General features: G+C 35.3%; 1 protein-coding gene across 5 annotated transcripts in view; it reads left to right on the forward strand.

The window, feature by feature from the left end:
- Fndc3a (fibronectin type III domain containing 3A) overlaps positions 1-13,173 on the forward strand; it is a 156,493-nt gene that overhangs the window by 83,384 nt on the left and 59,936 nt on the right. For 4 of the 5 annotated variants that reach the window (XM_071611506.1, XM_027928881.2, XM_071611508.1 and 1 more), the window contains exon 4: positions 9,057-9,133. In XM_071611506.1, coding sequence (XP_071467607.1) covers positions 9,057-9,133 — 77 coding nt within the window. Of the gene's footprint in view, positions 1-4,815; positions 4,925-9,056; positions 9,134-13,173 lie in introns of those variants that run through there. The other variant, XM_071611509.1, reaches the window with a different exon arrangement.

The raw sequence follows: 13,173 nt of genomic DNA on the forward strand, positions 1-13,173 counted from the left end.
AATTTTATAATTCAGATAATATCTTAAAATCCAGCCATGGCTACCCATTTCAAAGTAAAGCCAAAGTCCTCACGATAACCTACAAGGACCTGAAGGAATCTCATTCACTTCCATCTTTCCCAAGGTTACCTCACTCCTTTTCTCCTCCTCACATATTCTGCTCTCATGACACTGGTGTCCTTGCTATGTCTTGAACATGCTTTGGAGCCTATGCACTGGTTTTCTCCCACTGTGTAGAATAATCTTCCTTCAGACATTCACATGATTCATTGCCTCCCACCTTTCTTTCTCATCTGCTCAAAAGTCACCTTCTCAGTGAAATCTAAATTGATACCTGTATTTTAAGATGCAGTTTTCAGTCTCCCCCATCACCACTAGCTCATCTTGGTACTCAGTCATCTGCACCCTGGTCTTTTTCTCCCCTACTCCATAACATTTATCACCTTCAAACATATTCCCAACATATATGTTCTTGAATCTATATGGTTTACTTGGATATTATTTATTTATTTATTTATTATGTTATTAATTATTTTCTTCCCCCCAATATAAACTCTAGAAGGGCAGGGATTTTTGTCCTTTTTCATTTAATGATATAGCCAAAGTATCCAAAACAGTATCTGGCACTTTGTAGACATTCTACATGTGTTTGTTTATGAATAGTAAGTGAATGATAACAAACATCAATAACAAAAATAAAATTTTTTTAACTGGAAAAAAATCCCAAAGTTAGTGACAGAATAAAGAAATTATAGTTATTTATATGAAGTAGTAAATGAAAATGAGGAAACTATAATTGCAGGACCCTACATGTTCTATCCTCAGCACCACATAAAAACAAATAAATAAAATAAAGTTATTGTGTCCAACTACAACTGAAAAAAAAATATTAAAAAAAAAAAAGCAAGTTACTGCTGGGCACAGTGATGCACACCTGTAATCCCAGCAGCTTGGGAGGCCAAGACAGGAGGATCGCGAGTTCAAAACCAGCCTTAGTAATGGTGAGGTGCAAAGCAACTCAAGTGAGACCTAAATAAAATACAAAATAGGGGATGTGGCTCAGTGGTTGAGTGCCTCTGAATTCAATCCCCAGTACCCAAAAAAGAAAGAAAAAAAAAAGTAAGTTACTTAAGATGCTTAATTTTTAAGACTCAAAAGCGAGCAAATTAACGTCATTTAGAGGTATACGTGATTTCTTTTTAGAAAAATTTTTCCCCTGGGGATTGAACCCAAAGTGTTGTGCATGCTAGGTAAGCATTCTGCCACTGAACCATACCCTTAGCCTAGAAAACTATTTGTAAAAGAAGGGTAATAATAAAATAAAAAATCAGAATAGTGGAGACTGCACAAAGTGATTGGATGGTAAAGGAGTAAATGGACCCAACACTTGTGGACTGTTTTTTGGCTTGGATAGTAGGTATGAGGTAGTCACTTTAATGTGTCTAATGACTTTTACTATTTTCCTTTGTATGTATCAAACTTTTGTTAATAATTTAAAAATGAATATAAGGTCAGAAAATAAAGTCTGTTCATGTTAATTTTTAGAAGATTGATTAAAGCTGGGCGCAGTGGTGCACGCACACCTATAATCCCAGCAACTCAAGAGGCTGAGGCAGGAGGATCACGAGTTGAAAGTCAGCCTCAGCAATTTAGTGAGGCCCTAAGTAACTTAGTGAGAGCCTGTCTCAAAACAGAATATTAAAAGGACTAGGAATGTGGCTCAGTGGTTGAGCACCCCTGGGTTCAGTCCCTGGTAACAAAAAAAAAACAAAAAAAGATTGATGAAGAGTGATAGCTGATGGTATCACAGCGGGGGAAAAAGTGTTATTTCTTGGAGAGGGGTAGTGTATATTTGAAACTTTATCATGTTTGTGGGCACAGAAGAGTTCAGAGAGGTTGAACAGAAGGAGAAGGTGAAAATGCAGAGATGAGTGATGAAGCAAAGAATCAGATAAAAATAGAAGTAGAAAGATACCTTTGACAGTGCTTTTGAAAATAGAGGGAAGAGGTAAGAAAAGTTTGTAAATAACCTTGAAAGAATTCAGTTACACGTTGAGAGAGATGGTTGAGGTCAGGTGGAGAGATCTTCAAGCATAGTGAAGATTTCTAATAATCTCTCTCTAGAAAACAAGATAGGGACCAGGGATAGATTGCTCAAATGATTCTTGCAGTGCTAACAGCTGAATAACATTGGAGATAACCAAATTAACAAATATGCCAATCTGAATACCACTTTATTTCTGTTGTTCAGATTTAAGAAAAGAGAAGGTATTTATATGATTAAGATTGGAAATTTTGTGGGGAGGAGAAGTGAAAAGAAGATATGAATGGGAAAGGAAGCCAGCAGGCTGTAAAGAGTTTGTTTTCAGGAGAAAAGAGGAGACCATAATGACAAAGAATAAAAGTTATACAAGAACGAGAACTGGAGAGGTGAAAGATAAGGTGACCAGAAACTGAAACATGACAGTTTTTAAAGATGATTTAGTGGAATTCTAAATAATAAGTTCCAAGATATGTCTTTGAACATAATTTACTGAAAACAGAGTAAAAGAATTGAGTTCAAGAAATTTTAAGCATAGAGTTTTTTGTTGTTGTTGGGGGTTTTGTTTGTTTATATTGGTTGTTTTGTGGTCCCTGGGAATCAAACCCAGGGCCTCATGCATGCCATTGGAGCAGCACTCTACCACTGAGTCACTTACCCAGTCTCAAGCCTGGGGGAGGGGGATGTCCCATTTTTTTAATTGGTGCGTTATAGTTGTTTAGTGGGGAGATATGTTGCTACGTATTTGTACATGCACACAATATATCATTCCCAATATCATAACTCATTGTCAAAGTTCTCAGTAAACTAGACTGAGTATGACAGCTGTGAAAATGGAAAGAAGGTGGTATACACACATTCCGTGATCTCAAGGGAAAAGAAACTTTAGCCTGAAACAGGAATAATGGTAATGAGAAGCAGCCTCTACCTAGAAACTTCCAGCATTGCCTCAGGAGAGGATAGGGAGCTGCTGGGGAAAGTGTGCTGGGACGACCAGGTTTCATAAAGGCAGCACAGGAAGTGTTCTTCTGTGTTAGGGTTAGGGTTTCAGGGGAATTTATTTGTAGTGGGGAAAAGGGTTCTAGTGAGTACAACAGGAAGAATTGAGAAGGACATCATCAGTTGAAGAGATTCCAAAAATGGAAATACAACTGTGTGAATGTGAGCCAAAATGAGAAAGTGGGCTACAGGGGCTTGCTTTTTGTTTTAGGGGTGGATGGTCAGAGGCACAGTTAGGTTTACAGAGGCTTGATGTAACTTTGACTATGAAACTACTCAAAGTCTTCCACTTCAGGGCAGCCCTACATTTTAATAGGAACTTGGAAGTAAACAATTACATTTCCCTGCTTGTAAAAAACAGTCCTTTGTTTTCTTTATCTCCCAGGAGCTATCTACCTATTCCTCCAAGTTACTTTTTGACAGGTTTTTTTTCCACCCTTTTAGGAGACACAGGGTATTTGGATATGGCTTACCCTTTTTAAAATATAACATTATCATTAGATAAATCTGCCTTTCCCTTACTGTGTGCCCTTGGCAAGTTACTTATCTGTAGTTTGCTTCTTACCTATTAGCGATCCTACTTCAGTTGTGAAGATTGAGTTCTCAAACACAAGCGAAGCACTCCAAATGATGCCTGGCACATATTCTGCATTATATAATTATCAGTTTTTTTAAAACATATGATGATCATACTTTTACTTATAAAGACTATCCTTTATTGAGTGGCATCATCCAATGTACTTAGTGTTTAAATTTATCCAACTTGATTCTCATAACAATGCTATGAGGTTGTTTATTTTAACTTCTTCACAGAAAGAAACTAAGATCCAAAGAAGAGCAGTAACTTGTCTTGCTAGTAAATATTGAAGCTGTTATTAAAACATTTATTTTAATACCAAAATCCATTTTCTTCCACTGTACAATTTATTGTAAATCACAATCATTATTTGTATATTTGTGTTAACTAATAAATTTCCTCTGAACTTATTAATACCATAAAGTAATGAAAGGCCTCCTTAAAGTTCTTAAGTCTTCTTCTCCTCTTGTAGCTAAATATTAGTATCCTTCCTGGTCTCTACTTATTCTTAGAACATAAACCTGAGCCTGTCTTTTCATACTTAATGGATTGGAGTGAGAATGCCATCCACTAATCATCTATTTTAATATCCAGGTTAAATCTTTATTAAACAGAAAAAGAAGACAGACATAACAATAAAAGTGCTAGCCTTTAGTAGCTAGAGAAACAAATACCAGGCTGCAGTATAAATCCCACCTTTTAGGAACATGTCAATCAGGCCTATCTATATTCTATACAATTCTTGGTGTACTGTGGACATTCCTTAAGGATTAAATATGTAGAGTGGATTAAGTTACTCAGTGGCATTTCAAACAAATATCTTTTAAATCAATAAATAATTTATATTTATTTCAAACTAGTAAGCGAAAAATGAGCAGCAGGATGGGTGAATAAAGGAGAAAATCATGCTTTCAGGGGTATAATCAGTAAATAGAAGAGAATTGCTTTACATCAAATATTTATTTCTATAAGGTGTGTTTTGATGAGCTTTTAAATTGTTTCATAAGAAAGTTTGAAAGATGGTCACTTTCAGTGCAACGGCAGTAAAAATCATTGACTGATTTTCTGTGTCAGAAATGGTGCAAGAAGGAATGTTTCCTCCCCCGTTCCCTTTTGCTCTCCCGGTCACCGTAGGTCACGTGACATCTATCACGTGACTCGGTCAAAGGATCTTTTCCTCTTACAGCTTTGCAAAAAAAAAAAAAAAAGGCTAAGCCGTTCTCCAATTAAAGCTGTTAACGTGTACTAGGCTGTTTCCTTGTTGGATTTTCTTGTTCTCTGCTGCTACTGTAAAAACAAAATGAGTGGTAAGATTTGCTGGTTTTGAAAATTTGCTTTTATTTTAAAACATAAAAAACATTGTATTAATCTGAAGTCTTGCGGCGTGGTTTTTTTGAATAGATGCCAAAATATAATCTCTATAAAATATTTTAAATTGTTGCTATGTAGTTTTAAGAAGATTAGTCTCTATGTTGAGTTAGACTGATTTTATATTCCACAGTATATCCCATTTTGGACCCTTTATTTTACTACGTTTTTCTTATTAAAACGAAAATATGAAAATTGGCAACAGATTATTTGGAAGCCATTGTGAAAGCCTGCTTGTAAAGAGAATGTGTAGCACGTCAGCAGTCAGCAGCCCGTTGCATTTTAAGAATTTAAATGCTTTGACAAATTCGGAGTTTTAAAAAAAAAAATTGCTCTTAAACATGAATATGCATTAACAAAGAAAAATAAAGAAGAATTTCACTTATAGTAGATGAAAATCTTATGTATTAGCACTTTTTAAGAATTGAGGTGGAGAGGTTCCCAAATTTAAGACAGTTGCTGAATAGAATTGTTTTCTCTTCTGCAGGTTTTTAGGATAGGAAATGTACCCCTAAAAAATAATGAATAACTGTAATTTGGAGTAGATTTTGCTCAAAATAGGTAGAATCTGAAGGAGCTGCTTGGTGTATCCATAGTTGTTTCGATATAGCTAGCTATTCTTGTGTGAAGTGTGCATTTAATGATACAGTCTATAATAGATTTAGCTTCTTCCATGGGGCCAAATCTCCCTTGCTGCATACAAATTTATATCAGTCTATAGTTAGTCTTTTAAAACTTCTTAAATTAAAAAATATTGTTGGAATAAAGGAAGCAATCAAACATTTGCATTATTAAATATGCCTGGCTTTATTTAGGGTTTTGCTACCATAAACAGCAAGAGCAAGAGAAATAATGCTATAAATAATTGTTCTGAACATCATACTCATATTTACTATGTTTATATATTGTGGGTTTACATTTTCATTGTTGAATGTTATTTCATACTAGTGTTTTAAGTACTAAATATGGTACTGATGAAATTGTCTTTTTTAAAAAAACTTGACCATTTATCATTTCTGCCTCAGAATAAGAAAATTTACTTGCTAGAGTAAAATGATTACATCATAGAGAAGCAAATTAATTGGTATTATTCCTGACTACGACTAGTAAGGATTTCTTATTGGTTTACTTTAAGTTAGGTTTATTTTGTTTTGTTTTCAGTATCACACTTAAACATAACTAAAATTATGAACTATTTTAGCCGCTGTCAAAAAGTAACATGGTAGGCTGGGGATATAACTCAGTTGGTAGAGGGCTTGCCTCCCATGCACAAGGCGGTGGGGTCAATCCTCAGGACCACCAAAAAAAAAAGTAACATGGTTTGAATTATAGCTACAAGAATTTATATAGTTTTATCTCTATTAAAGGAGGATAACCCAGTGCAAGTATGTAGTTTTACCATTTTAAATGTTATCAGCAATAACATTACCAGGCACAGTAACACACACCTGTAATCCCAACATCCTAGGAGGAGTTCAAGGCTAGCCTCAGAGTTTTTTTTGTTTGTTTGATTTTGTTTTTTCTCAATTGTTTTGATACTGGGAATTGAACCTTGGGATGCTTTACCTCTGAGCTACATCCCTGCCCTTTTTTGGGGGGGGACAGAGTCTTGCCAAGTTGCTGAAACTGACCTCAAACTTGGGGTCCTTTTGCCTCAGCCTCCAGATTCACTAGCACCCTGTCTAAAAAGTATTATTTTGAAAGAAGCCTTTCTGCATAGAAGTGTAAAGCAGCATACAAGTTTCATGTTGTAAATTAAATTAATAGGTAATGTTTGCTTAAACTTAAGAAAATTTTGTTCTCTCATGGTTTTCAAGGTAATGAAAACAAAGGCAGCCTTAACTCCCCTTTGAGACATTAGAACCTAGCTTTTAAGACTTAAATTACATCAACTGCCAATATGCATAGTATTTTAATATTTATGTAGTAGAGTTTATATCCTAAGAAATGAAACTAAGCCTGGTATATTGGCATACACCGGTAATCCCAGCTACTGAGGAGAATCCCATGTTCAAGGCTAGCTTGGGCAATGTAGCAGAAACACTTGTCTGTAAATAAATGGGGTTTTTATTTGTTTGTTGCTTTTCTTTTTTTTTTTTAAGGGGACAGGAATGTAGCTTGTGGTAGAATGCTTGCCTAGCACACATGAGGACCTGAATTTGTCCCCGGTACTGCAAAAGAAGGGGAAAAAAGAAAAGAATAGTGCTTCTGTTTCCACATCTAGAAAATGAGGATAGTGGTGAAATTTCTCTGATAAAATCATTATAGGACAGAAAACTGTATAAAAGGCCTGGCATATAGTATGTTAGTATTAGCTGTGTACAATTAAGATATTCTAAACAACTTTAGGAATTTGGTAGGCTTGTTTTGGATCAGAGAAGTATTTTGTTGAGAAGTTATTTTCATAGCCAGATATTATGGAGTATAATTCAGTAGTGTACATTCCCTCTCCCTCCTTACTTTATCTTAACCACTTCAGTATTTGCTTTCTCCTATCCCTTCTATTCTTTCACCCTTTTCCTTTTTCTTCCTCTTTTATCCCTTCTGTTTTCCCTCCATCTTCCTAATTCACTTTCCTCCAGGCTGCTTCCTTATCTCTCCCCCTTCTTACTTTTTTCTTCCTTTCCCCTTTTTCTTCCTCTTGCCTTTCTCCTCTCCTTCCCTTTCCCTCTATTCTCACCCCAACCCTGCCTTTCCTTGCCTGTTTAGCATTTCTTCTCCTCTTGTACCCCGTTTTCACATTCTCTTTCTTTCCTGCCTACCTCTTGCCTCAAACTTCCCCTCCCCCATCACCATTGTATTGTTTTGTCCTCACCCCTCCCCCTTCCCTAGAAAGGCTGGAATCTGGATTTGCTGGAACCTCCATGCTCTTTATTGTTTTCCTAAAGCATGTGTAATATTACCTGTAGTTACATTGACTGGCAGATTTAAATTCTGCATATAAAAACGATTCTTTCCCTATTACATTAATTATCAAATTCCTTATTTGCTTAGAAATAAGAGATTTCTTTGAAAAGGTTTCATTTCAAGTGATTAAAACTAGTGGGTGAAAGGATACAGTAGTCTCAAGTTACAAGAAGAAAGGATCTGAAAGTGAGATACTTTTCTAAAAAGTTACTTAAAGCAAGTAAGATTTTAGTTTCTAGAAAGAATAAAACACCTCCGAAATGCTTATATTACTCCCAGAAAAGTGAGAAGAGAGGGTAAACAAGTGATAATATTTGTAAAAATTACTTGGAAAGCATAACACTATAAAAATGAAAGGAAATACAGGATAAAAGAAACAAATTTCTGGGGCTTGGGTGTGGCTTAATGGTGGAATGCTCTCCTAGCACGTGGGAGGCACTGGGTTTGGTCCTCAGCACCACATAAAAATAAAGGTATTGTGCCCACCTACAACTCAAAAATATAAAAAAAGAAAAAAGAAACATTTCTTTTTTAGAACTTATCAGTGTAAAAATTATATATATATTTTGGGGTAAATATACATATATGACAATTCTCTTTGTTCTTAAGCACCCCAGACATGACTTACATTACATGAGAGTCTTAAACCTAACAAAGCACATCTTTTAACTATTCTTTTAACATCTTTTAACTATTCTTCTCTTCCCTTTTTTCTTGATTTTTTTCCCGTTACTTTTGAGAATGTAGCTTTTCTATCTTTTATTGATTTTTTTTTATATGCACAGTTCTGTTTAGTTTTCTCCAGGTCACTGTTTCCAAGTTGCAAAATCATGAGAGTCACCTGGAATATTTATAAAATAAATATAATTATTCAGGATTGTAGGCATTTTAATAAGAATCTCTAGAAGAGCATGTAAATCTTATGTTTTAGTAAGTTCCCCAGGTAACTTTTATCACTAGACAAGCTTGAGAAATGCAAGTGTAGGTAAAAGGTAATTGGTGCTTTTATAAGGCAGACATTAATAACAAGTCAGTCACCTGAGTTTCTTTTTATAGTAATACAGTTACTGTTGGCTTTAGTGTTTAGATAAAATAGTAAATTGTTTTCAACTTTGGCTTGCTAAGCAGTCATGTATTAATGAATCATTTCTCTGACTCATTTAGGTCCTGCTCAGGTTCCAATGATGTCCCCAAATGGTTCTGTGCCTCCTATTTATGTGCCTCCTGGATATGCCCCACAGGTATGTTTTTATGTTATTTTTCTTATTGTATGTATATAATAGTGATGAGGTTTCTCTCTCTCTTTCTGGGGAGGGGGGTACATTGCTTGGGATTGAACCTAGGGCCTCTTGCATGAGGCTCTGCCCAATCCCCAATAAAGTTATTCTTTTTAACTGGTTCTCATGGGGAAAAGTACAATGTAAATGCTGACCATCTTTGGTGAATCCATTTATTTAAGTACTTCAGTACATTTGTAAAGGAGAAAAAAGTATATTGGCAGTGCTCACCATTTGGCCTTGTCTTTGGGTACAAAAGAAACTTCATTTTGGAGTTTATATCTCCCTGAGTATGTAACTAATGTTAATTTGAGCTGTTGGGGCACCTACACTATCATATTTTTTAAATAATCATTTGCTTAGAAGTAAGCCAAAACAATCCTTCCAATCGTATTCATGCAGTGGCTCTCAAATACTGATAGAAATTATATGGCATATTATGATAAATAGAAGAGAATTTAAATCTGCAGTCCTAAGGGCTGAAGGGATCAGTATCACTGCCCAACTATACCTTTTCTGCTCACGTGTTAGCAAGCTCTGTCTTAAAGAAAAGTATGGGCCTGGGAATGTGTCTCAATGGTCAAGTGCTTGCCTAGGATGCATGAGGCCCTAGGTTTAATCCCCCAGCACCACAAAAAAAAATAAAGACAATGGTTAAAAAAAAGAGAATGAAGTATAGTTAAGTTATATACGCAAGCAAACTGAATTAAGCTATAGATTTGCTGGGTATTCTTTTGAGTACTGAGATTCTGTATAGCCTGCATTTATCGCCTTGGGTCCCTTTTGAAAAATACTCATTTTCTCTACCTAGCACTGAATTTACATTTTAGTTTTGTTCAGACTCTCTCTTTTTTTCTTCCCTAATCATGGCAAAATATTGGTAGGATATTATGGTAGATTCTTGGCTTACTTCATGAAGCACACCACTATATGAACAACAGCAAAAATAATAGTACATGCTGGCTGGGAGAATGGAAGTATATCTGAAATTGAAAGACAGAAAAGCTGGATCTGTATCTTCAAATACTTGCTGGCTCCCAGGCCTTGGGCAAATCACCTTCCTTGAATCTCAGTGCCCTTATCGTAAGATAAGATGATAACATGAGATAACATAGTTCAAAGTACAGTGGGCAAAGGAACTGAACAGACCCTTCTCAAAACAAGAAATATGAATGATCAACAATATATGAAAAAGTATTAAACGTCTCTAACAATTAGAGAAATGTAAATTAAAACTACATTAAGATTCCATCTCACTGTAGCAGAATGGAAGTTATCAAGAACACAAGTAACAAATCTTGGCAAGGATATGGGGAAAGGGGTATGCTCATACATTGCTGGTGAGACTGCAAATAGGTACAACCCCTCCCACTCCTCAGCATGTATCCAAAAGATTCAAAATCAGCATAGGGCAGTGATAGCGCCACATCAATGTTTATAGCAGCACAGTTCACAGTAGCTAAGCTATGGAACTAACCTAGATGCCCAATAACAGATGGATAATTGTGGTATATATACACAATGGAATATTACTTAGCCATAAAGAATAATGACATTATTACATTTGCCAGTAAATAGATGGATCTAGAGACTATCATGCTAAGTGAAATAAATCCCAAAAACCAAAGGTCAAATGTTTTCGATGATGTGGAAACTAAACTACCATAAAGTGGGAAGAGGAAGAAGAGAAGTTCAGTAGATTAGACAAAGGGAAATGAAGAGAAGTGGAGTAGGGGTAGGAATAGGAAAGACAAAGAATAAATCTAATGTAATTTTCCTTTGTACATATATGAAATTACCTAATTGAACCCCACCATCATGCCTCCCCACAAGAATGGAATCCTAATTAAAATAAGACATATCCTACGCTTGTATAATTTTATCAGAATGGATTCTACTGTCATGTATAACTAATAAAAACCAATAAAATAATAACTAAAAATAAAGTACATTGTAAGGGCTGGGGTTATGGCTCAGCAGTAGAGCACTCATGCCTCGCAGTAGAGCACTCGCGCCTCGCACATGTGAGGCACTGGGTTCAATCCTCAGCACCACATTAAAAAAAGTTTACAATTACATTGTAATCTTTTAGAATAGTTTCTGCTTGGTATCTCTACTTTTAATACACTGACTCCTTAATTTATTATAGTCTGCATTCTGCCTATATTACCCTTCGCCCTGCTATGTACCCACATCTAAGGGACTTTTTTCCAGCCTGATTCTCTGACCTCTAAAAATCTGACATCATTGTTATGATTTTATCCCAGATTTTCTTGCATGTCTTTATTTTTTTCTACTTCTTCTCTGTTGTTCTTTCTTGAATTTTGTTGATTTATACAAAGACTGTTCTCTAGCATAAAGTTCAACATTTATTGAGTGGTGTCTTGTCCCAAACTCTGTATTGGGTACTAGTGACACGAATTATTTCCATTATAGGGCAACTTGATATTCTCATCTTATAATACCTTTTCTTTTTATGTTTGCAACAAACTCTTCCTGTTCTCATTTCATTCATTCATGAACTTCTAAAAGCAGGTTTCCTTAAGCCTTTCCAGGGACCTCTCCTTTTAGAATCTCTTGGCATATAATATTTATGTATATGTGTATGTGTCTTAATGAATTTTTCAGTTTGTTAACTAATTCTTTTTCCTAGGAAGATTATAAATTCTTAAACACTGTCTTTATCAGTGTTCCACACAAATATATGTTGAGTGCCCTTGAATGCTTGGGATATATATGCTAAATAAAAGAGACAAAGACTCTTATTCCCTCTAAAGTTTACATTCTTATAGGGAGAAGCAAACAAAAACTATAATCCATAGATAGATTAATATTAGGTAGGAATGATGGGGGAAGGGGTTAGAGCTGATTACATTTTAAAATAGGATGTTAGAACAGGCCTCATTGAAAGGGGACATTTGAACCAAGTCTTGAAGGATAAGTGGGAGTTAACCATTCATTTGTCTGAGGAAGAGGGTTTTAGAAACAGACAGTGCAGATGGCCTAAAATGAGAACATGTTTCATGCCTGGGAACAACAGTGAGTTGTCAGGACAGAATAATAGTAGGGAGTGAGGTCAGAGAGTTAACTGGACTCAATCACGCAGGACTTCTTGTTCTGATTTTATCTTCAGTTCTAGGTACAGTGCCTGTATAATAGGAGCTCAAAACATCAAGGAAATAATCATCTAGATTGAGGTACTATATCTTTAGACAAAGAACCACTAAAATAACTTTCTTGTAGCTTTTTTTTTTTTTTTTTAAATCTTTTCACTTCTTTGGGCATAAACAGTCTTTAGTTGACTTGCCCACTCAATAAAGTATAGGTGTTTAACATTTAAGGCATTACATAGTTCTGTCCTAGTTTGCTATTGCAGGTTTTTCTCTTTATACTTTCAATCATGTATCCATTTTTGCATGACTTCCCAAGTGCTCATGTGGTGTTTTTCTTTCTCCATTGTTTTGTTAAAGTTCTTATTTAGGGAATAATTCCCCTTTTGGGCCTTTTGGAATGTTATCTGTCCTTGAGGGCCTATACCAAGTTATTTGTACCACTTCTTGATTATATACCACCTAATATGATAATTGTGTGTGCTTTAAACCCCTATAGGATTTAGGTTCCTTGAAGAGTAGCCTTTTAATTATTTTTGCATTCTTGTGGTAACTCAAAATGTAGTAGGTGTCCCATAAATAGTTGTCTAATTAATTAAACAGCAATCTTACTGGAAAGATTGTGTAAGGCTAGCAGACCTACAGTTATTAACCTTTAGATCAAGTTATCTCATAAGACATTTATTACTTCCAAGCACATGGGATAATTTTTAAAAATCTACTCTTATCATTATTTAAATAATTTAAGTACCCAGTATATAAGATTATATTCTTACATTTTCACATCACTGTCAAAACAACTTCATTCCCTAATACACACAATTTCTGTTGGGAAACATTTATCATTAAAATCCAAGTTCTAGGCTGGGGGCACAGTGGTGGACGCCTTTAATC

The sequence above is a fragment of the Marmota flaviventris genome, chromosome 4 (genome assembly GCF_047511675.1).
Source record: "Marmota flaviventris isolate mMarFla1 chromosome 4, mMarFla1.hap1, whole genome shotgun sequence".
NCBI classification, from domain to species: Eukaryota; Metazoa; Chordata; class Mammalia; order Rodentia; family Sciuridae; genus Marmota; species Marmota flaviventris.